We start from the raw sequence: 26,890 nt of genomic DNA on the forward strand, positions 1-26,890 counted from the left end.
CTGGGGGTGGTCCCGGTGTCCGTGCCGCTCTCTCCAGGTCCGGGGGGTCCCGGTGCAGTATTGGGGTCCCGGTGCAGTATCGGGGTCCCGGTGCAGTATTGGGGTCCCGGTGCAGTATTGGAGGTGGTCCCGGTGTCCGTGCCGCTCTCTCCGGCTCCCGCCGCAGTGCCGGGTCCCGCTGCAGTATCGGGGGGCAGATCCCGGTGCCGGTGTTGTGCCGGTGGGGGGGTCCCGGTGTCCGTGCCGGTCTCTCCGGTGCGCGGGGCGGGGCCGGGGCGGGGCCGTTCCCACCGGGCGGGGCCGTTCTCGCCGCTCGCCCCGACCGCGGCCCCGGCCCCGGTACCGGCCCCGCCCGCCGGGCCCAGCCCCGCCAGCACCAGCACCACCAGGACCCCCCCAGCACCGGGACCCCCCGAGACCCCCTCAGCATCACCCGCATCCCCGGGCGCGGGGCCCGGAGCCCCCCCAGGTACCGGCGCCGGCACGGGGAGGCCGCGGGGAGGGAGGATGCGCCGGGATTGGGGGCCGGGGGTGGGAGTGATGGGGGGGCAGGACCGGGGATGCACCGGGATCGGGGGTGGGGGGACAGGACCGGGGATACAGCGGGTGATGCCGCGTATCCCCCGCGCCCCCACGCAGGTCCCCCACCGGGCCCGGGGGCCGCGCCCTCCTCCCCCGCCCCGGGCGAGGGGTCCCCGCGGGATTTGAGGGGGGGTCTTGGGGGGGTGAGGGGACCAGAGCGGCCTCTTGCACACGCGTGTGGCCCCCTCCCCCCCTCTCACGGGGGTGATGCTCTTGCACACGCGTGACCCCCCACCCCGCCCGCAGACGTGCCCGCACCCCGTGCACGCGCGCGTGACCTCTTGCACACGCGTGTGCAACGGCGGCAGGTGCGTCTGTGTGTCCGTGTGTGCGTCCCCGTGTCCGTGTGTCCCCCCATGATGTGCGCGCCCCCACCGCCCCCCTCACGCCTGTGCCCCTCTTACACGGTCTCGTGGCCCCCTCCTCACCCCGCCGCGGGTGCAGGCCCCCTTCAGGTTCGTGTTTGCCCCGACACGCGTGGGCCGCGTGGGCCCCCAGGCCCCTGCACGCGCGTGTGCCCCCCGCGGCTCTGCCCTTCCCCACACACACTCCAGGGACCCCCCCACCATCACACGCGTGTGCCCCTCACAGCGCGTCGCGCACGGCCCGCCGCCCCCTCCTCGGTGTCGCGACAGGGCGCCATGTCCCGACATGTGGTGCCGGCGGGGGCGCTCTCACTCCCCCGCTCCCCTCCTCCAGCTCTGCGCTGTCGCGACATGGGGCCGGCGCTGTCGCATGTCGCGACAGACACTCCCTTCCCTCCCCAACCCCTTTGTCCAAACCCCCCCAGGGTCGCTGGTCCCCCGTTTCTGCCTCAGTTTCCCCCGGGGCGGGGGGAGAAGGGGGGGAAGGCTCCATCCCTTACCGGGATGACGTCACCGCGTGACGTGATGTCACCACGGGGGGACACACGCGACACCTGGAGGGGCGGGTCGTGCCCCCCCTCCTCCCCGGGTCCCTCGGGGTGACGTTAAGCCCCTCCCACACCCCCTCCCCGGTGACTCAACCCCCAATTTTATGATGACATCATCCCTGCCCCGCTGTTGCCATGGTAACTGCCCCCCTCCCAAATAGGAGTCGGATCAGTCCCCGGGACCCCTCAGCCCCTGAACCCCCCGTCCCTCCCCGCCCTGCCTCAGTTTCCCCCAGCAGGTCTGCACGTGGCCTTCGCACACTCGTGGGCACTGGGTGGGGGGGGGCTCTGCCCCCTGGCCCCATGTAGGGGGTGAGGAGGGGGCAAGTGTGCAAGGGGGGACACACACGTGTGCAAAGGTTGTGCACACGCAGGGGGGCTACAGATGTGGGTGGCAGCGGTGCACACGCGTGTGGAGGGGCTCACGTGTGTGTAAAGGGGCTCACGTGTGTCAAGCGGTGCCTGTGGGTACAAGAGGTGCCCATGGGTGTTCGGAGGTGCCCCCCCTAACCCGGCTGACCCCCCGGTGTCCCCCCAGGCGGGCGGGGGTCCCGCCATGGCCTGCCTGCACGAGACCCGCACGCCCTCGCCCTCGCTGGCGCTGCCCTCGGACGGGACCCCCGAGCAGGAGCTGACGCCCACCCAGTGCGTCCTGCGCGATGTCCTGCCCGCCCCCACGGCCCCCCCCGAGGCCTGGCCGCGCCGGGGGGGCTCCCGGCCCCCCGAGCTGGGCCCCGAGGCCGCGGGGCCGCTGGCGGCCGATGCCGCCCACCTGCGCTGCCAGGCCGGGGGGGGCTTCCTCGAGGGGCTCTTCGGGTGCCTCAAGCCCGTGTGGACCATGATCGGCAAAGCCTACGCGGCCGAGCACAAACACCCGCCCGAGGGTGAGGGGGCGTGGGGCTGGGGGGCTGGGGGCATGGGGGAGGGGGGTGGAAGGAAGGGCAAAGGGGAGGCAAGGGGCAAAGGAGGGAGTGAGGGGGCAAGGGAGCAAGGGGGGAAGAGGAGGGAGGGGAAAAGGGGGCAGAGGAGCAAAGGAGGGTCAAAGCGGGGGGCAATGGGGCAAAGGAGGGGCCAAGGGTGGGAAAGTCGGGTATGAGGGGGCAAAGGAGGGTGTGAGGGGGCAAAGGAGCAGGGTGCTCTGGGTGCTGTGGGGGTGCCATGGCTGTGGGTGCCCACAGACCCCTGGGAGGTGCCGTTTGAGGAGATCCTGGACCTGCAGTGGGTGGGCAGCGGGGCACAGGGCGCCGTGTTCCTGGGCCGCTTCCACGGCGAGGAGGTGGCCGTGAAGAAGGTGAGGGACCTCAAGGAGACCGACATCAAACACCTGCGCAAGCTCAAGCACCCCAACATCATCACCTTCAAGTGAGCAGGGGAGGGGGGGGCCGCTGGTGCCAGTGTGGGGGGACGGGGGCACCGTGGGCACGGGTGGGGTGTGGGGGCACCCTGGGCGTGGGGCATGGAACGTGGTGTGGGGCACGGTCATGCCAGGGCCGTGGAGTCTGGATGTGGCACGGGAAAGCCGTGGTGAGGGGGAACACCACGAGCACGCCAGGACATGGGCATGGCAAAGGGCATGGAACATGATAGAACATGCGGGCACAGGGTATGGACATGCCATGGGCATGGGCATGGAATGAGCATGAGGGATAAAGGCATGGACACTCCATGGGCATGCACATGGCATGGGCCATGGACATGCTGTGGGCATGGGGAATGCCATGGGCAGGGCACGGACACGGCACGGACACGGCATGAGCATGGCATGGACATGGCATGAGCATGGCATGGGCACAGGCACAACAGGGACACAGCATGGGCATGAGCACAGGCATGGCATGAGTGTGGGCACAGGCACAGAGGTCATGGACATGCCATAGGCATGCCCATGGATGTGGCATGAGCACGGACACAGCATGGACGTGGCACAGGCACGCCCCGGGCACCATCACGTCACACACATGGGGACCCCCAGCATGGCATGGACCGGCATGGGGGGGACACGGCACGGGCACAGGGCGCTGGTTGGGTGTCCTGGATAAACGGGGGGCCCCCGGCGGGCGCTGAGGTGCCGCTGTGCCCCCAGGGGCGTGTGCACCCAGGCCCCCTGTTACTGCATCATCATGGAGTTCTGCGCCCAGGGGCAGCTCTACGAGGTGCTGCGCGCCGGGCGCAAGGTCACCCCCTCCCTCCTGGTCGACTGGTCCATGGGCATCGCCGGCGGCATGAACTACCTGCACCTGCACAAGATCATCCACCGCGACCTCAAGTCGCCCAAGTGAGCGGGGGGGGTGGTGGGCTCGGAGCACCCCTGGGTGCTGGGGGGTGTCCCGGGGGTGTGGCTGCCATGGGGATGTGCCCGTGGTGGGTGCATGCCCGTGGTGGGTGCATGGCTGTGGCGGTGCCGTGCCCGCGGGGGCTGCGTGGCGGTGACGGCTGCGTGTCCTTGGCGGTGCCGCGCCTGTGACGGTGCTGTGCCCGTGGCGGTTGCATGGCTGTGACCGTTGCATGTCCCTGGCGGTGCCACACCGTGCCGGTTCTGTGCCCGTGGCACTTGCATGACCGTGGCGGTGCCGTGCTCGTGGTGGTGGCATCCCCACAACAGGACCACACTCATGGCAGTTGCATGGCCGTGGTGGTGTCCCACGGTGGTGCCACGTCTGCATCGGTGTCCCGTGGCAGTGCCATGCCTGTGCTGATGTTGTCCCATGGTGGTGCCATGTTGGTGCTGTCCCCTGGCGTTGCCTTGCCCGTGTTGGTGTCCTCACAGTGATGCCGTATCCATGTTAGTGTCCCATGGCAGTGCCATGCCCATGGCAGTGTCACCATGTCGGTGTTGTCCCATGGCAGTGCCATGCCCATGTCAGTGTTGCCCCACGGCAATGCCATGCCCACGGCAGTGTCGGTGCCGTCCCGTGGCGGTGCCGTGCCCGTGACCCGATGATGCTCGCAGCAGTTGCATGCCCGCGGCGGTGCCGTGCCCGTGTCATTGGCGTGTCATTGGCGTGGCGCTGAGCGCGTGCCCCCCAGCATGCTCATCACCTACGACGACGTGGTGAAGATCTCGGACTTCGGCACCTCCAAGGAGCTCATCGACAAGAGCACCAAGATGTCCTTCGCCGGCACCGTGGCCTGGATGGCCCCCGAGGTCATCCGCAATGAGCCCGTCTCCGAGAAGGTGGACATCTGGTGAGGACGTGGGGACATCGGGGCAGCTGTGGTGGCACCGGGGACACAGCAACACATGGGGCTTTGGGGGGCAATGGGGACAACAGGGGGCACAGGAGGCATCGGGGACAATAGGGACAGGAGACACTGTGGGGTCACCAGGGACACCGAGGGGGACTGGAGATGGGGACACTGGGAGTGACACTGCAGGAATGGGGGACACCAGGGGCCACAGGAGCAGGGGGCAAAGGGGACCCCAGGATGGGCAGTGGCAGCAGGGGGGGGACCAGGGGATGGCAGGAGGACACTGGGGATGCCCTACTGTGGGTGACAGAGCCATGGGTGCCCCCAGGTCCTTCGGGGTGGTGCTGTGGGAGCTGCTGACGGGCGAGATCCCCTACAAGGACGTGGACTCGTCGGCCATCATCTGGGGCGTGGGCAGCAACAGCCTCCACCTGCCCGTGCCCTCCAGCTGCCCCGATGGCTTCAAGGTGCTGCTGCGCCAGTGCTGGTGAGTGCCCGGGGCACAACCCCGGGGGGGACACCCTGCCAGGGGCAGCCCACCCTGGGCACCCGTGTCAGGGATGGGCCATGCAGCCACTGTGGGACCTGTCACTGGCACCTCAAAGCTGGGCAGGGCAGGGGGGACACCTTTACCCTGGGCATGCCCTTCCCTTCCCCTGGTCCCCAAAAACCTCATCAGCACCCCCAGCACCCCTCAGTGTCGTGCTGCTCTCTCTCCCACCCCAGGAACAGCAAGCCCCGGAACCGGCCGTCCTTCCGCCAGATCCTGCTGCACCTCGACATCGCCTCGGCCGACGTGCTCTCCACCCCCCAGGAGACCTACTTCAAATCCCAGGTACCCAGCACCCCGGGACTCCAGGGCCTGGGTGCTCGGTGCCTGTGGCAGCTGGTGCGCGGGATGCCCGGTGCCCAGGGTGCCTGGGTGCCCGTGGTGCCGGGTGCCCGTGGCAGACGGTGCCCCCTGTGCCACAGGCGGAGTGGCGGGAGGAGGTGAAGCTGCACTTCGAGAAGATCAAGTCGGAGGGGACGTGTCTGCACCGGCTGGAGGAGGAGCTGATCAACCGCCGGCGCGAGGAGCTCCGGTGGGGCCCGGCCCGGGGGGCACTGGGGGCACTGGGGGCACTGGAGTGGGGTGGGGACCATGGGTAGGGGATGCCAGTGGGTGTTGGGGTGCAGGGGGGGCTGCTGGGTGCTTGTCCTTGCACGTGGTGGGTGCTTTGAGGGGTCCGTGGGTGTTTGTCCCTGCACATAGGTGCTGTGGGGGTCCGTGGGTGCTTGTCCCTGCACATGGGTGCTTTGAGGGGTCCGTGGGTGTTTGTCCCTGCACATGGGTGCTTTGAGGGGTCTATGGGTGTTTGTCCTTGCACATGGGTGCTTTGAGGGGTCCATAGATGTTTGTCCTTGCACATGGGTGCTTTGAGGGGTCCGTGGGTGTTTGTCCCTGCACACGGGTGCTTTGAGGGGTCCGTGGGTGTTTGTCCCTGCACATGGGTGCTGTGGGGGTCCGTGGGTGTTTGTCCCTGCACATGGGTGCTGTGGGGGTCTATGGGTGTTTGTCCCTGCACATGGGTGCTGTGGGGGTCCGTGGGTGTTTGTCCCTGCACGCTGTGGGTGCTGTGGGGTGTGTGTGCCAACCCCCTGCGTGTCCCGGGGCCCAGGCACGCGCTGGACATCCGGGAGCACTACGAGCGCAAGCTGGAGCGCGCCAACAACCTCTACATGGAGCTCAGTGCCCTCATGCTGCAGCTGGAGCTCAAGGAGAAGGAGCTGCTCAGGTGAGTTGGGCACCCCCAGAACCCAACAGCAACCCCTGTGCCCATCCCGTGATCACCCCATGGCCAGCCCTATCTCCACCCCATGGCCGTGCTCTCCCCACACCCACCCTGAGCCCCCAGCCAGCCCCCCAAGGGCATGGCTGCCCCCCCCAGAGCCCCTGTGCCCCATGCCCCGTGCTGGTGCCCATGGCAGGAGGGAGCAGGCGCTGGAGAAGCGCTACCCTGGGCTCTTCAAGCCGCGGACACAGCGGGGGCTCCTGCACGGGAACGCCGTCGAGACCCTCATCAAGAAACGCAACGTCCCCCAGAAGCTCTCACCCCATGGCAAGAGGTGAGCCCAGGGTCACCCCCTTGGGGGCCAAAGGAGGGGGACACTGGTGCCTTTGGGGGGGAGGGTGCTGGGGGTGCTGGGTGCTCTGGGTTGGGGTGGGGAGGGCACGGACAAGTGGGTACCTCTGGGTGGTGGTGGTCTGGGGGTCTGGATGTGAGGGGTTGTTTGGGGGATTTGGGAGCCCTGGGCCCTTTGGGATGGGGGACTTGGGGTTTTTTTTTGGGGTGGAGGGAAGTGCTCTGGGTGTGCAGATTCCTGGGGACCTCAGGGTGGGATTCCTTTGGAGGGAGGTCTTTGGGCCTGCAGATGCTGGTGTGGCCCTTGGAGGGGAATCTTTTTTTGGGGGGGTGTGGACATAGGGGTCCCTCCTGGCTGGGGTGGGGAGGACTCCCGGCCGCCTGGATCCCAAACCACAGCCCCTTCCCTTGCCCCAGACCCGACATCCTGAAGCCGGAGGTGCTGCTGCCCAAGCTGGACGCGGCCATGGCGCAGGTGGCCCTGCCAGGGTGTCCCAAGGGCCCCCCGTCCCCAGGGCGCAGCCGCCGGGCCAAGGGGCGCCACCGCAAAGCGGGGCCCCGGGGGGGCTGCGGGGAGCTGGGCCCCGAGGCCGGAACCCCCCGGGGGCTCCCCGTGCCCCCCGCCACCGCCGCCAGCCCCGACATCCTCGGGGGCACCCTGGAGGCCACGGGTGCCCCCCCGGCCACGGTACCTGACGCGGGACCCGAGGGGGCGACGGGCACCCAAGGGTCCCCCCCGCCGCAGCCCCCGACTCCCGGGGAGCCTGAACGGGAGAGCGGGGCCGGTCGGGGGGGGAAAGGGGGGGCCGGGCAGCACCTCACCCCCGCAGCTCTGCTGTACCGGGCGGCCGTCACCCGCGGGCAGGTGAGACCCCCCGGGCACCTGGGGTCCCTCTTTTGGGGGCTGGGGGTGGGGGACACACAGAGGGCAGGAACCCCAGGTCCTTCCCAGGAGTGGGAGGTGGGATGGATTCCTTCTGGGGAGAGGTTTGGTGTGGGGGAAGGGGATCCCTCCTGAGGAGTTTGAGGGCGTCAGGACTCTTGGGTCCCTCCTGGGGTGGAGGGTGGGGGGGTCAGGGCCCTGGGTCCCTCCTGAGGGGCAGCAGGACCCCAACACTGCCCTCCTGTGCCGCCAGAAGCGGGGGGTCTCATCGGAGGAGGAGGAGGGCGAAGTGGACAGCGAGGTGGAGCTGCCACTGCGGCAGAGGTGGGTGTTGCCACCCCCCCTCCATGGGTGCTTTGGGTTGGGGGGGGGGTGGGCACCGACACGTGGGTTCCTGCAGGTGTCATTTAAGGGACTGGGAGCGCTGGGTCCTTTGGGGTGGGGGTTTCTGGGGTCTTTCGAGGGGGGAGGTGGGGTGGAAGCGCTCTGGGTGTGTAGATGACGGGGGATCTCAGGGTGGGGGTGGTCCATGGGTGCTCGGACACCTGGGAGGGGTCTGTGGGTGCCCAGGCACCTGGAAGGGTACAGGAGGTGTCCGTGGGTGCTCAGACACCTGGGAGGGGTCCGTGGGTGCCCAGACATGTGAGTCCTCACCCCTTGCCCCCCACCCAGGTGGCCCCCGGGGATGAGCAAGCGCCAGTCGCTGTCGACCTTCAGCTCGGAGAACTTCTCGGATGGGGACGGGGACGAGGGGCACACGAGCGAGCCCTCCCACAGCGCCACCCCCGACGTGGGCAGCACCAACACGGACGAGCGTCCCGACGACCGCTCCGAGGACCTGCTCTCCCAGGGCTCCGAGATCCCCCTGGACGCGGCTCCCCCCGAGGGGCCCGGCCGCCGGCACGGGGGGCTCAGCCCCAAGGTGATGCCCCCCTCCTCCCACTCACCCTGGGCAGCACCCACAGCCCTCCCAGGGGTGGGCACCATGGGGTGGGGTCCCCTGAGCCCCCCCTGAATGGGGTTAGCAAGGGGAAGGGGGTCTCTCCAGGGCCCTGCTAGGGCTGGGGATGCTGGTGTAGGGAGGGTGGTCCCCTGAGACCCTCCAGATGGGGTTAGCAAGGGGAAGGGGCTCTCCAGGGATGGTCACTATGGGGTGGGAGTCCCCTGGGTTGTCTCCTGAGCCCCCCTGGATGGGGTTAGCAAGGGGAAGGAGCTCTCCAGGGATGGTCACTATGGGGTGGGAGTCCCCTGGGTTGGAGGGGGGGTGTGTCCTGAGCCCCCCTGCATGGGGTTAGCAAGGGGAAGGAGGTCTCTCATGGCCCCACTGGCAATGGGGCGTCCCCCTGAGTTGGGGATGCTGGGGTGGGGTTCACCGAGTTCCCCCAGATGGAGTTCGAAACAAGGGGATCCCCAGGGTTGGGGATGATGGGGTCCCCTGAGCCCCCCTGGATGGGGTTAGGAAGGGGAAGGGGGTCCCCAGGGATAGCAGGGGAAGGGGGATGTTTAACCCCCCCTGTTTGTGTCTCCCTCACCCCCAAGGTCTCCGAGGACTCGGACTGTGACAGCGCAGAGCTCGACCACTCAGGCAGCGGCGAGGGGCCCCCCCGGCCCACAGCCCCCCCGGGCCTGTGACCTGTGTGTGTCCCCCCCCTCCTCACACCCCCACCCCCTGCACCCCCTCACTTGTACAGCCCCAAATATTTATATAAATATCTATCGATCTCTACTGCGGCTGCTGGCTCGGGGTGGGGGCACTGCAAGGGTTTTTTTGGGGGGCACAGGGGGCTTTGAGGGGGCACTGTTAAGTGGTTTGGGGGGACAGGGGCAAAGAACAGGGGGAGAGGGTGTTTTGTCTCCCCCATTTGTTTATGAAGGTCCTACTGTAACAATTCAGGGGAGGGGGCATGGTATTTAAGGGGCTGAGCCCCCTCCCAGGTAGTCCCACCCTTTCTTTACTGGTGACACTGGGAACACTGGGCAGTGGCAGACACTTGGTGGGGAGGGGTGATTGTCACTCAGGGGATTTTGGGGGGAAAGAGTGAACAGAACCAACTGGGACACCGGTTTCCATTAAGGACCAGTTTTTAAGGAACTGGGAGAGGAGAGACACCCCCAAAAACACATCCAGAGGATCAAAGTTCCCACCCCAGGACCGGTTTATCCCAGTCCAGTGAGACCCCAAATCCCAACTGGGCCATAGTGGGAGCACTGGGCCAGTTTATCCCACTCCAGAGGGATCCCTGAGCTGGGCCATACTACTGGGAGCACTGGGCTGGTTTATCCCTCTCCTGAGGAAACCCAAATGGGGGCTATACTGGGAGCACTGGGAAGAGCCAAGGGGGTTCAAATAAAGACGGAGACAGGCAGATCCATTAACCAAAATATCCTGCAGGTTCTATTCACAAGGAAAAGCTCCAGTCCATCTTTTTATTCAGTTTTTTTTTGAAAAATTTCCTGACGTTACAGAACTAAACTGAAATGTTTTTTTTTTTAAAGTTTTTTTTTTTTTTTAGGTTTTTTTTTTTTGGTTTTTGTGGGGTTTTTTGTGGGTTTGGGTTTTTTTTGCCTTTTTTTTTATTTCCACTCTTACATTTTATGACAAAAACAGAAACTTCATGAGCCGAAAAAAGGAGGGGGGAGGGGGAAAGGGAGGGAGGTGCGGGGAGAAGGGTAGGGGGAAGGGAGGGGAGAGGAGAGAGAAGCTTTATAAAACTAAGATTTGGGGTTCAGCAGTTTTTAAGAAGAGCTGAACGAAAAGGAATTAAAATGCCTTTTTTTTGTTTGTTTGTTTGTTTTAATTCAAAAAAAACCCGAAAAAAAAAAAAAAAAAAGAAGAAACCAGAACAAAAACAAAAAAATTTAAACAAACAGAACCTGGTGAGTGGCGCGAGGCTGGAGGAACCGAAAATGTACAAACTAGTTAAAACCTGGGTCGGTGCTAAAGGGGCCGCAGATGGATGGCGAGGCTGGGGGGGGTCCGGGGCCCCCCTAACTGCTGCCCATGCCCCCGGTCTCCGAGGAGAGCCTGCAACGAGAAAAGGGCGTCAGAGGGACCCCCCTTCAAGGAAGAAAGGGGGTCAGAAGGGCCCCCCCAGTGACGAGAGAAAGGTGTTAGAGGGACCCCTGCAATGAGAAAAGGGAACCAGAGGGAGTCCCAAAGGAGGGAGGGCCCCCCCTCCCACGATGAAGAAAGGGAATCAGAGGGACCCCCCCAGTGAGAAAAGGGCAAAGGGGATCCCTGCAACAAGGAAAGGGCATCTCAGGGATCCACCTCTCAATGTGGAAGGGGTGTCAGAGAGGTCCCCCCCGACAAGGAAAGGGTGTCAGAGGGACCTGCCCCAACGAGGAAAGAGATGATGGGACCCCCCCTGCAACAAGGAAAGGAGTTTCAGAGGGGTCTCCAAGGAGGGAAGGGCATCAGAGGGACTTCCCAGTGAGGAGAGGGCAGGGGATGGCCCCAGCAAGGAAAGGGCATCAAAGGGGATTCTTGGGGTGGCAGAGGGGACCCCTGAGGAGGAGGGGGATAGGGAGGAAGGCAGCCCTGTGGGGAGCACCTGGAGAGGGACACCCCCCTCAGGAGGGAGGGGAGGGGGTTCTGGGGTGCAGAGGGAGGTGGTTTATGCACAAGCAGCAAGGAAAGGGAGGGGAAGAGGAGGGGTGCAGGTGGCTGCCCCCCCAAAATGGCACCTGAGGGGCTCCCAGGGGGCTGGTGGGGAGGGAGGGAGGGTCCAGGCTGAGCATGGCTGGCTCTGCTCCAAGCTTTGGGGGGCAGGGCAGGAACTCGGGGGAAGGGGGATCCCAAAGGGCAGGAATGAGGCAGCAGGGAAGGGAGAGTGCGATGGGGGTGGGGGTGAACCCCCCAGCAGGGACCCCTCAGGCAGGGGGAAGGTGGGGGGCAAGGCAGGGGGACACACAGACACTGCAAGGGCATCTCTGAGCCCCCCCCAAACCCAACCCCAGCACAGCTGCCACAGCTCCCGAGGTGGCTCAAAGCTTCTCCCTCCCTGCAATTTAAGGAGGGAGGAGGGGGGACCCCAATCTGGGTGGCAGAGGGGTCAACAAGAAGAGGGACCCCCCCGGGGCTGGCCCCCCGCTTCGGCACAGATCTACCAGAGCAGGTTCTCACCGTGGCAACTTTATTACAGGTACAGACAGTTAAGAGAGGACAGGTGAGGCCCCGGGGATGCAATTCCACCCCACCCTCCCAAAAATCACGTATTCCCCCTCCCTCCCTCCACCCCCACCCTCCCACAACCCACAACTATGACCAAGCTACTCAAAAATGGAAAAAAAAAAAAAAAAGGAGGAGAAATGAAAAGTAACAAGCAACAGCTACAGGCAAGGCAAGAGAAGGAATCGACCGATCACAGGACAAGGGGACACAGTCTCTCTCTCTCTCTCTCGGCCGGTTAGAAAACTCTGCTCCAAGAGCAGCACAAGCTCAGATTTTGGAGTAAAAAGGAGGAAAATTTTTAAAAAAAAAAGAAAAAAGAAAAAAAAAAGAAAAAAGAAAAGAAAAAAAAAGGGAAAAAAAAAAAAAGAGGGAAAAATTAAAAAAGAGGGAAAAAGAAAGAAAAAAAATAAGGATAATAGAGAAAATTGCTGTTCCAAGTCTCCTCTACAGGGTCCCCCGGTGCTGCCACCCCTCTCTGTGGGTCCCCCCCGCCCCTCATTGAGCAGCCTCAGTAAGGGGAAAACCTCTGCTTCTCCGCTTTCAGTTTGTTAGTGACACAGGGCACGGCGGGCGCCGCGGCCCCTTTGGCCGCAGACACGACATTTAGCGCCAGGAGAGGGACGGGTTTCATGCCAAGCAGACTGGAGACACAAGGGGCGGTCGGAAGAGGGTTGGGGAGGCTGGAGGGTGCGTCGGAGGCCCCCGCGGTGGCGAGCGAGGGGGTGGTGGTAGAGGAGGAAGAAGAAGAAGGGGTGGAGGGTTGAGAGAGGTTGATGCTGAGGTGGTCAGGGATCGTGACGGAGGCTGCCTGGGAGGAGGGTTTAGCGCTTTCTAAACTGTAACAGAGGAGAAAAGGAACAAAAAAAACAAACGGGAAAAAAAAATAAAATAAAATAATAAAAAAAAACAAACACGGGTGGGTGGGAGGGAAGGAACAGCACAAAATGCGAAAAAAAATAAAAGCACAGGACAAACAGCGAAAACGGCGCAGGAGCCGAGCTGGAGGGGCGGGGAGGGGAGGGAGGGAGGGCAGGGAGGGAAGGAGGGAGGAGAGGGCAGGGGAGTGGCACTGCCAGGCCTGGCTGAGCCACACATGGGACCCTCCCATGCCCACCCACCCGGGGATGAGCCTGGTTCAGCCATGAGGGTCACACTACCCTGGGCACCGCGAAGGGAACGAGCCAAAAACCAGAGACAATCAGTGGCAGCTCCTGCTCTGCCATCAGTGACACTGAGCAGGGACACGGCCCCAGGGACCCCCAGAGCAGGGACAAAGCCCCAGGGACCCCCAGCCCCTCTGGGCCATGTGCTAGTTGGAGGAGGGAGGGTGCAATTCCTGGCTCAGGGTAGGGAGCACAGGACACAGGGACATGGGTGGCCTGAGACCAGGCCCTGCCACCGCTACCCAGGGCACCAGAGCAGAGCCAGGCACTGCCAGCAGCACCAGCCACTCTCTGGGCTGACAGCATCCCGCTGGGATGTTCAGGATCCCCAGGAGCAGGGCCAGGGAGCCCCTCCTGTCACCCCTCAGCACCGCAGTGGAACAGCAGAGACCACCAAGAGGCTCTTGTGCAGCCACAGAGTCCCCCCAGCCCCAGGGGGACCAAATCCATCACCCTGCAGCGTCTCACAGCCCCCAGAGGCGATGGCAGTGGGGAAACTGGGGCAGCAGGCACAGGGAAGGGGGAAAGGAAAGAGGGGAAAACACGGGGTGGGGGTGGTGGTGGGGAGAAAACCCCTTCTCCTCATGCGGGGCACAGGGAGGGGAGCCTGGGCACGGCCCAGAACCTCGTCAGTGGGGGACTCACCTGACATTAATTAGATACTGGGCCAGGCTGATGCTCGCTGCAGATCCAGTTATGGTCACCTGCCGGTCAGTAGATCCTTCCACGGGGTTGGCAATCTTGATCTGCGCCCCAGACATCTGGCGGATCTCGTTGATCTTGGCGCCCTGACGCCCGATGATGCAGCCAATCAGCTGAGGGGAGGCAGCAGCAATGTTAATTCACTGATTTAATTAAGCCTTGTCCTCCTCACCCCGCCTCTCCCAGGGTTGGGTACCGGGGAAAATTCTTTCGTGGAGTTTATGTAGCCCCTCCACCCACAGCTTGCTGAGGACAGTGAGGAGTCACTGCCCCTGGAGCTGTCCCAAATCACGTGGATGTGGCCCTTGGGGATGGCCTTGATGGTGCTGGGGGAACACGTGGACTTGGTGGCCTGAGAGGCATTTTCCAACCTTAACAATCCCATGATTGGGTGGTTCCTTGGTGGGGAGGGGGGGAAGGAGGAACCTTAATAATCCCATGATTGGATGGTTCCTTGGTGGCAGGGGGGGAAAGGAGGATGGGATTGAGGAGTTGGAAGAGGGAGTTTAAGGGGCTGAAAAAGGGGTTTTCTGCCTTCAATGTGACTGGAAGGGGGATAAGGGATGTGGTGACAGCCAGAGTGGTCCAAGGTGGCACTCTGGGCTGCAGCTTTAAAGCTGAGAACAGGCACCCCACACCCCTTTTGTTAAGAGGGGCAGATCCTGGGGACCCCCAGGGCCAAGGGGCAGCTGTCTGCCCACGATGCCTCCACCCCCCCCAGTGCCCCTGGGATACTCACATCGTTTGGAATGGTGAGTTCATGGGAGGTGGTTTGAGCAGAGGCATCCAAACCTGCTCGGAGACAGAGAGAGGAGGGGGCAGGTGAGGGGGGTGACAGACTGGGGGTGCAGCACCCCAAGTGCTGCCAGCTTCAGGCTGCCTGGGAGGGCTCCGAGCAGGCTGGGGAGGGCAGAGCAGGCTGGGAGGTCACTCCAACCCCCCGCTGCTCCCCAACCCCCCTCCCTTGCTTTCTCCCCTGCTCCTCGCTCACACTCTGATTTCTCCCCTCCTTGTCCCCTCCCTGTGTGTCACCGCAGGATCCTCCATCTGGGAGCAGGGTGCTGGCACTGGGGGGCTCCAGCCAGGCACTCAGCTCTGCTCCCACTCCAGGACCAACCTCCAAGGGCCACATTACCCCTCCTTCCTCCTCCTCCTCCTCCTCGCTGCAGCCCGGCAGAGCAGTGCTACGCCAGCCGGCGCTGCGAGGCCGCTCATGCCTTGCACGGGGCCAAACGTGTGTGCCAGGTGCATTTTTTTCCATGTTTCCACACTTTTTCCCCCTTCCCAGTTCACTCCCTGCTAGAGGGAGCGGTGGGAGCCTCGAGACCTCACCCTGAGGCTCTGGGTGGGGGCAGGCAGCGCTCTGGGGACACAGCAGGTGACACGGTGCTGTTCCCCCCACACCTCCGGCTCCTGACAGCTCCAGCACCTCCTCGGCTGGGGGTTGCTCCTCTCAGTGTGTTTTTTTTTGGGGGGGGGTTAAAGCTCAGGGCCCACAGCTCGCTGGGACAGCTGAGCTTCTGCCCAATCCTGCTGCTCTCCACTATCCAGCTGAGCTCCAGGGCACGGACAGCTGAGTCAGGCTGCAACTCCAGCCCTTCTAGGGCTCCCGTCAACCCCCTTTTCCCCCCCATTCTGGGCACAAAGGCGGGCAAGCATCTATCAGGGAGAACGAGACCCCGGGCAGCATCAATACACAACAGAGTAACTACAGATCGTGTGTTTGGATCATTACCCCAATAGCCTTTCACCTCTGGAGAGCTGGAGTCAATGCCTGTTAAGATACAAGTCACAATGAGTTTGGCTGTCTCAAGTTTAGAGCCCCAAATGGGTATTTTTTTTTTTTAATTTCCTTTTTTTTTTTTTTTTTTTAAAGCCATCTTAGCAAATCTAAAGCAAATTTGGTACAACTCAGCAGTTGCCTGCTCAGGCCTGGAGTAGCCGGAGGGGAGAGAGCGGGTGCTGCGGGCCGGGGGTCTCCCAGTGCGTTGGCAGAGTATGGGGGGGGACGAGGGAGGGAAGCAGCACGGATGGAGGCCCTGCCTGCACTGGGCTCAGCTCGTCCTTACCCCTGCAGCCCCCAGAGACATCACAACAATCGTTACCTGGCCGGGCCCAGCTCGGGGGAACGTTTGGGTTTAGGTTTTTGAGCGCGAGCGCGGCCCCACAGAGGAGCCGGGGCAGCCCGGGCTGGGCGCCGGCCCGCGCTAGCGCACACGGAGAGAAGGAGTTTCCATACCACTGAATCCAGTGTTGCCATGAGACATTGGAAAGTGTGACTGTTGCATTGCCAACTGGTGCAGCTTGGTCAGCTAGAGGAGGGAGAAGAGAGAGAAAAGAGAAGAGGCTGGCGTTAGCCATTTCCCGAGGCCAGGGGGAGGCCAGGACTCACCCCGCGCGCGTGCCCGCGCGGACACCGGCCCCGCCGCCCCGGCCCCTCCGCACGCGGCCCGGCCCTCTCCACACGGAGGCCACGGTGGGCTGGGGGCTGCGCCCACCCCTCGGTGCAGTGAGGTCTGGAGGAGCTCAGGAAGAGAAGCAGAGAGGAGCGGGAAGGAGCAGGTGCTCGCAGCACTGCGGGGGAGCGGCAGGGAACGGGGACAGAGCGCGGCTCGGCTCCGCCAACAGAGCAGCTCTTCCAGCCCAGCTTTCCCTTCTAGCCCCTCTCCCCCCTGGCCTGGCGCGTCAGAATCCCCCCCTCCTCGCTGCTCTAAAGGTGCCAGGAGCAGAGACCAGCCCCTACGGGATGAGGATGGGGTGCCAGAGGATGGAGGTGTCCGACAGCACCGGGAGAGGCGGCCGCTGCCGGGATGGTCCCTCCTCTCCCGAACGGACCCGCCAGGCTGGCAGCAGCCTGGGATGGGCCGGATCCAACCCCCTCCCCGACTGCCACCTGCGCCCACTCGTTGGGCCAGCTGTCCCCTGCCCCGGGAGAGCCACCGTGACAGAGCCACCGTGTGCTGGGCGGGGGGGGGGAGGGAGGGTGTTCTCGTGCCGAATTCAGGGAGGAGGAGCAAGGGGGTGGGGGCAAGGGAAAAGCCGGAGCTGGTGTGAAATGCCAAGCCAGGGAGAGGTGGGTTTGGAAAAAAAATATAACAGGAGCAGGGAAGTGCCAGAGAGGAGGTGGGGGGGAGGATCCAGGGAGAGCTCTGAGGCCGGGTGAAGCTGGCTGCAGGAAGGCCAACTGAGGGGGGCGAGTTTTTTTGGGGGGGGGGCTCGGATCAGATCGAGTATTCAGCCCAAGCTGAGCAGCTCGAGTGGAGAAAGCACGGAGAAAATTTTGGAAGGGGGGGAGGAAAAGGGTGGATTTCAAGACAAGAAGTTGTAAATAAAAACTTACATCTGGCTGTGGAATGGCATACTGTCCTTGAATGGTATAGGCCTACAAAAGGAGGAAAACAGTCCTATTAACAACCATCGGACAGCCACCCAGGGACAGACAGATTTCAACTAGCCAGGAAGTCAGAGAGCCAAGGTGGAGAGTTCTCCGGGGCGAGGGAAGTGGGGCAGGAGAGGCAGGGGACGGATAAATGCTGTCACAAGCAGTTTCTAGGCTGGCGGTTACTCGAATTGGCCTGACGTGGCAGGTACGGGGAGGGGGGTGGGCAGAATCGGTGCCGTCCCCCCCCAAAAAAATAACAACAACAAAAAAAAAAAAAAAAAAAAAAAAAAAAAAAAAGGGGGCAAAAAAAAAAAAAAAAAAAAAAAAAAAGGAAAAAAACCAAAAAATAAAAACCAACAAGAGAACGGCTGGGATCTTGATGAAGATGTTATGGTGTGGTGAGTCCGACAATGCTGCTAGCCCTGCGCCCCCGCGCAGGCAGGGAGGATCCAACGCCCCGCCGGCCCTGCTGCTGCTCCCGGCCCCTCTCTGCCCCGGCCCAGCAGCTCCCCCGCCTCCCCCCACCCCAAAAAAAAAGTTGCCCCGTTCCGAGTCCTCTCGTCACTCCGCACGCCTAGGACAACGTCGCCGGGCAAGCTACAGGTCAGTGCTGGCGCTGGCTACCGCTGCTCGACACGGCCCAGCGCCCGCAGGGGAACGAGGCGAGGGCCTGACCTGCCACAACTCCGAGTTAACTCGAGGTTAAGGGACAGCCACAGACTTCAGATGCCTCCTGAAGCTACCCAGAAAGGGCGAGTCACTGGCTGGGGCCTGGCTGGCTAAGGTTTGGGGAGGTCTGGGGGGGCCGGGCAGGTGGGGGTGGGTGGGAGAGGAAGGGGAGAGGGGGGTACACAGCCTCACTTCCAGGTCACCGGAAGAACTGCAGCCCAGGCTGGAATTGGCCCAAGTTCGTTGCCATGCAGTGGCTGCCGGGTGGCCTGCGTGAGGAGAGGTTGGTGGGCTCAGAGTCCAGTTCCCAGTGGACAGGAGTCCACAGCACAAAAAGCCACCGTTGTCGGTTTTGGGGGACGGGGACGGGGATGCCACCCTTGTTGGCAGTCTCAGAGAGGCCAAGGATTGAACGGGCCGTGGAGACTGAACTCCCCTCTCACCTCCTGAGGTGGTCCCTCCAAGTCAGAGTTGAGGCACATGGATGGGGCGGTGTGGGGGTAGCTCGCACTGCCGCTGCTGTACCTGTCCTGTGGATAAATTAGAGGACTTCAGTCTCCAGGGCTGTCAATCCGAAACCTTTCGCTAACACCAAACTCACATCCACATTAGCTCAGTGCTGATCGAGGGCTCGCCCTGCTCTACGCACGACTCTGAGCTGCGAAGACAGAGCCCAAACGGCCGCCGGGAGCTGGGGGGGGGGGCCCGGGCGGCTGCTGCGGGCTTGGCCGCGGCCCTGGGCCAGGGACAGGGGCGGAAAGAAGGAAGGGGGAGAAAAAGGGGGAAGGGGAGGGAAGAGATGCGTGGCCGTGGGAAGCCTGCTCCTCACTGCTCTAACGGGGAAGGCGGCCGGCTCCCGCCCCGGGGGTCCGCGCATACGGCCCTCCGCTGGCAAGGGGGAGGGCGCTTCCCCCGGGGTGCAGAGCGGCGGGAGAAGCTGTCGGAGAGGCGGGGGGGGCTGACCGGGTTCAAGGGGGGGGAGGAAGAGGCAGGGAGGGCAGGGGTGGGGAGGAAGGGGGACGGCGGTGGGTCCGTCCCCAAAACAAGCATGGCCTGGCGTGGGCGTGGGGTTGGGGAGAGCAGAGTCAAGCCTGGCTCTCAGGGAGGCCGGCAGCAGCTACCCCTTTTCCCTGACCCCCTTCCCTGCCTACGGAGGCCTCCACCGACAAGGCCAGGCCCTGCCTGCGTGGGTGCCGGGCTGGAGCCCACCCCGAGGGGGTCTCCCTGGCAGCAGGAAGGCAGCGGATGCGTTTGCACGAGTCGCCGTGGTTTTCTCCGAGCTTTAGGCAGCCCTGGGAACTGCAGGGCGGGAGCGAGTGACTCGCTCCTGGGCCCGGCCTCCCAGCCAGCACCACCCACCCCAAAGAGGGTGGGGGGGATTTGGGGCTTTACAGCAGACAGGATCCCAAGGGAGCCCTGTCCCCTGTAACCTGGCTCACGGCAGGGAGCGACTCCCCAGCTCAGCTCAGCGCAGGAGGGACTAAACCCCAGTCACCTGACACTACTCCTATCTGACACACCCTCCCCTCGTGCGAGACGAAGCCTTTGCACACCCCAACCCTACCCACGGCACAGGCTGAGCCTTTGCATCCCAAGAGCCAGTCACGGAGAGCAGAGAAGCCCCAACCTCCGGGCCGGTCACCCACAGCAGGTCACACCAATGGTCCCTGGAGCCAGCCCGAGGCAGAGGGGCAGAGCCCAGGTTTGGCAGCTTGAGCCTCGGCCCCATTCAAATCCCCACTGCTGCCACCACACTGGCAATGTTTTTTTGGCTGGTTAACTCCAGGAGTGTTTTCCAGCATCCCCTCCTCCCAAATCGTCCCTTTTCCCTGCTCTCATCCCTCGGCAGGGATGGCTGGAGCTGGCTCTGGGAGGCTGAGGCCCAGCAGAGCCGCTCTGGGCTGGAGGCACGGCGTGGGTGACGGGCACGCGGAGCGGCCGGGGCGCGCTGGCAGCTCGGTACGACACCCCCTGCCCCCCTCCCCACCCCGCACCCCAGGAGCAGAGGAGAGGCCTTACCTGGCCGCCTGCAAAGATGACGGGAGAGCTGGATGGCTTGGGTCGGTACGGGATGGTGACACCCTTCGGGGGAGACTGGGTGACAGGCAGAGAGGGCAGGTCAGACACCGAGCGCCGCTGGCACCAACAGCCCCCTCCCTGCACCCCAGGGCTCTGCTTCAGCTTTACAACTGGCCCTCTGGGGGACCCACAGCAATGAGATTTCTTCCCCATCCCCGGCACAGGGCCCGGGAGCAGAGCAGTGGGACAGCTCAGTGTCACCGTGCCAGGCAGCACGATCGGTCACTGTGAGAAGCTCTCGAGGCCCCGCTCGACCCCGGTTTTAAGCGGCTCCAAGCCTCACCTGGATGAGGCTGTAATCCCCAGCTATCCCTTTATCCCCCAGCAGTCATTTTCTCCACCCTCAGCGTTTCCACCCCGGCAGGAGACATGGCTGCCAAGGGCAGCGGGATCCCCCGCACAGGCCCGAGGAGGGGCCCTACCTCAAGCATGACGACGCAGATCTGTTTGACGCACTCGATGATGGACTGTGGGATCCCAGCAATGGTGATGGCTCGCTCAGTCGAGTTGGGCAGCATGTCCCCTGCCACCTGGACCTGTGCCCCCGTGCTCTGCCAAGTTGAGGGTTAAAAATAACCGGTCAGACCCCGGGGAGGGCTGTGACCTCAGCAATGAACCCTGTGGATGGTTATACATAGCCAAAACTGCCCCCCCTCCTCCTTTTCCCCCCCAAAATAAAGTCCTTTAATCCCAGCTGGATATAAGTCAGGCACTGGGAGCCTGAGGCAGCAGAGTGGGGGACCTGGGCTCAGCCTGTCCCTGTAACCCAAGCCAAGCTCATCTCTGTGCCAGCAGAGCTGGGCAGAGTTAATCCAGCAGCACCCAGTGCTAAATGGCATGACCGAGGGCAGGCAGCAAATCTCTCCCTCCAAAAATGGGAGAAGGCTGGGGAGGGGACAGTCAGGACCATGAGAAGAGGGGGAAAGCAAGAACCCAGGTGTCCAGCTGTGGAGGACAGCACTGGGCAGGGAAGGGTTTGCCTCCAGTCTCAGTTTCCCCAACACTAAAAACACATGGAGCTCCAAAACATCCCAGTGATGCCACATCCCTGCCACACGGTACCATGTGGGGGCACCCAGAGCCCCACGGGCCTCCTCCCCCCGGGGTGGCCACCACGCACCTCTCGGATCTCCTTGATCTTGCAGCCTCCTTTCCCAATGAGGGACCCGCACTGGCTGGCAGGGACCACGAGTCGGAGGGTGACCGGGGGCCGGCTGGCAGCTGTGCTGTTGGTCATGGAGCTGCTGATGTCCTGTGAGGAAGAGGAGGGGCTCAGAGGGGCTGGCGAGGCCTGGCACGGCGTCCCCGCCGGAACGGCACCGGCACGCGGCGGGGCCGTGCCCAGCACAGGGACAGGGAGATGACGCTGGCACCAGGAGCCCCGGCCAAGGTGACCTCGGGGCTCTCCCAGTCCCGTTTTCCCAGGGATTCCTTAACGGCCACATTTTGGGGAAGCAGCAGCCACGCTCTGTTGTCTCAGTGGAAATGGGGGTTTAACCACGCCTGGCTGGGTCACACCTCAGCCGAATGGGAACCGGCTGTGTCACTGCTGGGGGAAGGGGGGGACACAAAAGGGTTGGGGGCTCAGACTCCACAGCTCCCGGGTCAGCACGGAGCCTCCCGCTGCACCAGGGATCAAGGCAGGAGCTCCGGGAAAACAATCCCGGCGCCGATTACAGCGGTCATGTGCTGGCAGGGGGAGGGGAGGCACAAGGCCAGGGCTCAACTGACCTACTAAAAGCAAAGCTTCGGCTCCAAGGCCGGAGCCCAGGGCCACACTCGGCCGTGGAGCCCTCGGACGACTCCGGTTCTTGGCGTGCGTCACAAACAGCTCCGGGCTCTGCAGCCTTTTAGGCGAGAGCAAGGGGGGTTTGGGGACAGAGCTGCCAGCACAGGGCTGTTCCTCCCAGGGAAGTGTCCCAAATCCAAAGGGCAACAGGATTTGTACCCCCATGAGTGAGACGAGGGCCACAGAGCTCTGCCCCATACCAGGCAAGGAGCACTCCCACCTCCCACTGCCTCCAATGCAGAGCAGGATGGAAATCTCCTCAACATCAGAGCCCTGAGCAGGCTCTAATGCTCACAGACAGGATCCAGGTCATCCAGGACCAACATCCCCCCTGGAAGTCATGGATTTAACAGGACCAGGGGCACGGTGCAGCTCCTCCTCCAGGTGCTGCACAGTTACACCCCCCAGCCCCCTCCTTGGTGGGGTCAGGGATGGAGATGAGCTTTGGTCCCCACTGGGGCATGTAAGAGGGGTTAAGTGGCACCAGGACAAGCAGAGCCAGGGGGATTCCAGGCCCAGCTCTGCCCAAAGCTGTTTAACCAGTGCCCAGGGAAGTCCCTGTGGGGCTCTGGCTCCGGTACTGCCTGGACCTTGACCCAGCTCCCAGACGGGCAAAGATCGGGGGCCCCACAGGGAAACACCGACCATCCGTGCAGAAATGGCCCATCCTGCTGCTCAGCCCCAGCAGGGACAAACCCCTCCCAAATGCAGACCCCCCAGCACACAGGGGTCAATTTATCCAGGGAGAGGGGCAAACAGGGGCAGCGACTGCGGTGAAGGGGGGGGCTTGTGCCGCAGACACACCTCTTCCAGTTTGTCAATGATCATCGCAAAAGCTTTGAAGATGGCGTTGGTGGGTCCCGCGAGGGTGATGATCCGCTCGGGGCAGTTCCCTTCCGAGATGTTGATGCGAGCTCCGCTCTGCGGGGAGGCAAACGCCACCTCAGCGCTCCGGGGGCCCCCCCTCGACCCCCCCGGGGCAGCTGGAGTTCCCCAGGATCCCCCACTGGGGGGCACAAGCCCTCCTCCCCGCCTCCCTCCCTCCCTCCCTCCTCCCTCGGCTCGGGCAGCCATCTTCTCCTCCTCGGCTTCCTGCCGCGCCTGCCCACACCTCCCGGCATTCCCCGCGCCGCCGCTCCGGCCGCTGCCTCCGCGCTGCCTGCGGAGCCCTCGCAAGGCCCCGCGCCGGCCCCCGGATCCCCCCGCAGCAGCCCCCTCGGCCCCGGGACTCACCTCCTCACGCATCTTCTTCACGGACTCCCCTTTCTGCCAGGAAGGAGAGAGAGGAAAAAGGAAGAAGGCGTTAGCGTGGTTGTGGGGGAGGGGACGGGGAGAGAAGGGGAAGGCGGGATGAGAGCATTAGTTTCCTTGCTTACCTTCCCAATGATGCTTCCCACCTCCTGGGATGGAAACAAAAGCACCATTAGTCAGCGTTTTAAAAACTCCAGGAGTCCCAGAGCATAAACTTGCCCCTTTCACAGCCTAAACTTGCCCCTTTCACAGTCTAAACTTGCCCCTTTCACAGTCTAAACTTGCCCCTTTCACAGCCTAAACTTGCCCCTTTCACAGCCTAAACTTGCCCCTTCCACAGCCTAAACTTGCCCCTTTCATAGCCTAAACTTGCCCCTTTCACAGCCTAAACTTGCCCCTTTCACAGCCTAAACTTGCCCCTTTCACAGCCTAAACTTGCCCCTTCCACAGCCTAAACTTGCCCCTTCCACAGCCTAAACTTGGCCCCTTTCACAGCCTAAACTCGGCCCCTTTCACAGCCTAAACCTGCCCCTTCCACAGCCTAAACTCGGCCCCTTTCACAGCCTAAACTCTGCCCCTTTCACAGCCTAAACTCGGCCCCTTTCACAGCCTAAACTCGGTCCCTTTCACAGCCTAAACTCGGCCACTTACACAGCCTAAACTCGGTCCCTTTCACAGCCTAAACAAGTTCCTGAGCACTTGGGATCTGTCCCCTCCAGACACCCGGGGATGTGCACTGACACTCTGTTCCCACCTGAGCTCCCTCCAGGTCGTTCCCCCCGCCCCCAATTCTTATTTCCATCCCTGGCTGTGCTTTTACGGCTCTGCTGCTGCACCCCAGGAGCCGGCCGGGCGCCAGGAGCACATTCCCGGCTCCGCAGCAGCTCCAGGAGATCCCCCTTCCTGCCATGGAAGCGCCCAGCCCACCCCGTGCCAGGTGAGGGCTGGGGACAGAAGGGACACAAACCTTTCCGTGCATGAGTAGCCGGATGGTGAGTGTGACATTGAGACCCCCTTCGATGACTCCGGTGTCCATGGTGGGGTCGGCTCAGGCTGCGGCAGCGCTCGGGCCTCGGGTGAGCAGCGCTGGGGGTGAGAGGGGCCAGGTGAGGGGCTGAGAGGCTCTTCCAACCCTCCCCGGCCCACTCCAGCGGCATTCCAACCTTCCCTGCGCTCCTTCTCCCCTCAGATTTCCCCATGGAAGTTTCAGGCCGTGCACCTCCCCCAAAGAGCTGAGCCATGGTGGTTTGGCTGCTCCTCCTGCCCGTTTCCAGGGCTGAAGTGGGCTGATCCCACCGGGATCCAGCAACTCCTAGGGTCACAAGGGTCCCACTCAGCCCCTGCCTCCTCCTTACAGGGGCTTCCTGTGGGGACAAGGGACCCCGAGGAGGAACTGAGAACTTCAGGGTGACCCTCAGGTGGGACTGGGGACACAAACGGTCCCTGGACAACCATGGGGCTCTGGGGATCTAAGAGGGACCCCTGAGTGGGCCCTACAGCTCTGGGGAACCTGCCTGTTCCTGTGACCCCCCATTCCTTCCCCAACTCCCGAGCCTTCCTGCAGCTGCCCAACGGGAGCAAGTGCCCCATTCCCGGAGGTCTGATCCTCCGGGAACCCAGGACTGGGGAGAAAATAAACGACATCCACTTCCCTGAGCCCTGCACCCGCGTGGGGCCTCCCGGAGCAGGTTCCGAGGCGATTCCCTCGGACCCAGATAAGGCCACATGAGCGCACGATCAGGTTTCAAACCACCTGAGTCGGCAGCGGTTGCAAAACAGCCCGGCCGGCCCCAGCCGGGCGTTTAATGGGAATCCGGTAAATAAACTCCCATTTCAGCCCTCGCTTTTGCCCCCATCAAAGTTTAACCGCGGCCGGGGCAGGGCCGGGGGTTCGCTGCCTCGCTGGCAAACCGGAGGGTTTTTGCCGCGGCCTCCACGAGCTCAGCCCGACATCCCACCACATCCAAACTGGCTCCGCTGGCCCGGCTCGGGAAGCAGAGCCGGCCCCGATTCTCCCGCTCCGAGCCCGCCCGGTCCCTTTCTCCGCCCGTCCCACGAGCCCCGGCCGGTCCCGGGGACAAAAGGGGCCGAGCGGCCCCACTCCGGGCTCCAGGCGAGGCTCCTCCGCAGGGAAACTTCCCCGAGCTCCCCCTCGCCGGATCGAACCGCCCCCGGGACCCCCGTCCCGAAGTGGGAGCAGCAGCGGGGGGACCCGGTTGCCGGGGCTGGGACGTGGCTCCAGAACGCGCCTGTCCCTGAGGCGGGAACGCGGCTCCGGAGCCAGCTCAGCCCTGCGCGGGGGGGTGGGGAAACAGGCCCGGGGTCCCGGGCTCCGAGCCCAGCTGGGGGACCGCGACAGGAACGGGAGTCACGGGGCGACCCCCGGGGCCGCGATGGAGCCCCCGGAGTGAGGGGGGGGTAAGCAGGGAGGTCCCGGGCCGGCGGTTTCGAACTGGTCCCGGAGCCCGGCGGGGGGAACCGGGAGCTCGGGGAGGGGCTCTGGAGTCTGGACTGGGCTGGGGGGTACCGACCCCGGGGCTCTGAAACCCCCCCAGAACTGGGGGGCAGACCTCTGGCCGGGGATCGCGGGGGTTCGGGGAGCGGGAAACACGGACGTCTCGGGGCGGAGGGAGGGGGAAGGCGGCCCCCCCTTCCCACTCCGGAGGGGTGGGAGAAACAACAGCGCGGGATGGCGGAAAAAAGGAAAAAAAAAAAAACAGAAAAAAAAAAAAAAAAAAAAAAAAAAAAACCAACGGGCCCGGCCAGGGAAAATACAAACTCCCACAAATTGAAAAAAAAAAAAAAAACAACCAAGCAAAAAATAAACAAAACCCAAAACTGATTCTAAGAAAAAAAATTTAAAAAGAAAATAAAAGGGATTAAAAAGGAAAAAAATAATCTCCCTTCCTCGCCTCCCCCGAGCCGGCCCGGGCGGGGGCGGCGGCGCCATGTGACGCACGCGGCGCCTCGGACCCCCGGGCCCGGGCCCGGCGGGGGTGGCGGCGGGGGTAGCGGGGAGAAGGGAGAACGGCAAAGACTCCCCGGTCCCCCCACGATCCTTTCGGGCCGCCTTCCCCCGCTCCCGGCGGCGCGGGCGCGCGGGCCGCACAGGCCGCACAGGCCGCGCAGGCCGCGGGCGCCGTGAGGGCGCGGCCGGCGGGGGAGGAAGGGAGGGAAGGAGGGGACGGCGAGGGGGATCCTCGCCAGGGCCCGGCCCGGGAGCGGGTGTGCGTTTGGAGGGTCGCCTGGACCCGGATGGCGGCCGGGATTGGGGGAGCGGTTATGAGGGGAGAAGGGGGGTTGGTGTGGTGAGGGGGGGCGGTGGGGTCGGGCCTACCTGTGTCGGCGCCGGTAACGGCGTTGGGCGAAGGCGCTCCGGGCGGAGCGGGAGGAGGAGGAGGGAGGGCGGGAGGGAGGGGAGGCGGGGAGGGAGCGCGGCGGGCGGGCGCGCGGGATGGCGGCGGCGGCGGCGGGCGCGGCTGCTCCGGCTGCGGCGGCCGCGGGTCTGGGAGGGGGCGGCGGGCGCGGCCTGATTTACACCCGCCCCGACCCGGAAACGCAACGGCGCGCGCGGGCGGGACGGAGCGGCCGCCGCGCCCCGGCAGCGCCGCCCTGCGGATGGGAGGGATGGGAGAAGTGGGGGGGCGGTAAAGGGGAAATTGGGGGAAATGGGAAAACTGGGGGGGTTATGGGGGGTAATGGAGGGGCAGTGGGGGACATCAGGGTGCTTATGGGGGCAATAGGGGCACTGGGGCAGAATAGGGGATAGGGGGCTCTGGGTGCAATGGGGGGCACTGGGAGGTAATGAGGGGCACGGGGGAGGACAGGGGGCACTGGGGGACAGTAGTGGGTAATGGGGGGCACTGGGGGCAATGGGGGCATCAGGAACTAATGGGGAGTAACGGGGGACACTGAGGGACAGTAGTGGGTAATGGGAGGCACTGGGGGCATCAGGAACTATTGGGGAGTAATGGGGGACCCTGTGGGGCAA

General features: G+C 63.8%; 3 protein-coding genes across 15 annotated transcripts in view; 2 read left to right on the forward strand and 1 right to left on the reverse strand.

Moving 5' to 3' along the window:
- TMEM106C (transmembrane protein 106C) overlaps positions 1-26,890 on the forward strand; it is a 159,788-nt gene that overhangs the window by 45,019 nt on the left and 87,879 nt on the right. The gene's annotated exons all lie outside the window — the stretch shown is intronic.
- MAP3K12 (mitogen-activated protein kinase kinase kinase 12) lies at positions 292-9,416 on the forward strand. Its single transcript, XM_050334236.1, has 14 exons — positions 292-469; positions 2,034-2,379; positions 2,674-2,857; positions 3,579-3,770; positions 4,523-4,681; positions 5,013-5,171; positions 5,411-5,519; positions 5,657-5,766; positions 6,343-6,459; positions 6,653-6,790; positions 7,225-7,672; positions 7,944-8,014; positions 8,363-8,612; positions 9,230-9,416. The coding sequence occupies exons 2-14, from the start codon at positions 2,052-2,054 to the stop codon at positions 9,320-9,322; spliced, it is 2,358 nt and encodes a 785-aa protein (XP_050190193.1). The 5' UTR covers positions 292-469; positions 2,034-2,051; the 3' UTR covers positions 9,323-9,416.
- On the reverse strand, positions 10,059-26,381 carry PCBP2 (poly(rC) binding protein 2). 13 transcript variants are annotated; one of them, XM_050334255.1, is made up of 16 exons: positions 26,237-26,381; positions 23,867-23,985; positions 23,025-23,048; positions 22,882-22,914; positions 22,453-22,569; positions 20,980-21,111; positions 20,282-20,410; positions 19,800-19,874; positions 18,224-18,310; positions 17,984-18,049; positions 17,070-17,111; positions 15,969-16,041; positions 15,465-15,503; positions 14,469-14,521; positions 13,673-13,842; positions 12,350-12,700 (listed from the first exon to the last, which is right to left on the reverse strand). In XM_050334255.1, exons 2-16 carry the CDS (start codon positions 23,933-23,935, stop codon positions 12,373-12,375), a joined length of 1,437 nt encoding a protein of 478 aa, XP_050190212.1. In that variant the 5' UTR covers positions 23,936-23,985; positions 26,237-26,381; the 3' UTR covers positions 12,350-12,372. The 13 variants fall into 13 exon arrangements, with proteins under 13 accessions (XP_050190209.1, XP_050190213.1, XP_050190210.1 ...); XM_050334252.1 differs by lacking the exons at positions 12,350-12,700; positions 17,984-18,049 and adding an exon at positions 10,059-10,715 and having other exon boundaries at positions 26,237-26,378; XM_050334244.1 differs by lacking the exon at positions 17,984-18,049 and having other exon boundaries at positions 12,354-12,700; positions 26,237-26,380.

The sequence above is a fragment of the Myiozetetes cayanensis genome, unplaced genomic scaffold (assembly GCF_022539395.1).
Source record: "Myiozetetes cayanensis isolate MyiCay16 unplaced genomic scaffold, myiCay2020 scf51, whole genome shotgun sequence".
Taxonomy (NCBI): Eukaryota; Metazoa; Chordata; class Aves; order Passeriformes; family Tyrannidae; genus Myiozetetes; species Myiozetetes cayanensis.

Excerpts from the sequence above, each read along its gene's own strand:
- PCBP2 (XM_050334255.1), bottom strand. The coding sequence starts at position 23,935 with ATGGACACCGGAGTCATCGAAGGGGGTCTCAATGTCACACTCACCATC. Across the intron at positions 22,570-22,881 it reads TGAAGAAGATGCGTGAGGAG|AGCGGAGCTCGCATCAACAT; the intron begins GTGAGTCCCGGG and ends GCCTCCCCGCAG. Across the intron at positions 12,701-13,672 it reads CAGTATCTAATTAATGTCAG|TTTAGAAAGCGCTAAACCCT; the intron begins GTGAGTCCCCCA and ends CCTCTGTTACAG.
- MAP3K12 (XM_050334236.1), top strand. The coding sequence starts at position 2,052 with ATGGCCTGCCTGCACGAGACCCGCACGCCCTCGCCCTCGCTGGCGCTG. Across the intron at positions 3,771-4,522 it reads CGCGACCTCAAGTCGCCCAA|CATGCTCATCACCTACGACG; the intron begins GTGAGCGGGGGG and ends CGTGCCCCCCAG. Across the intron at positions 8,015-8,362 it reads GAGCTGCCACTGCGGCAGAG|GTGGCCCCCGGGGATGAGCA; the intron begins GTGGGTGTTGCC and ends CCCCCCACCCAG.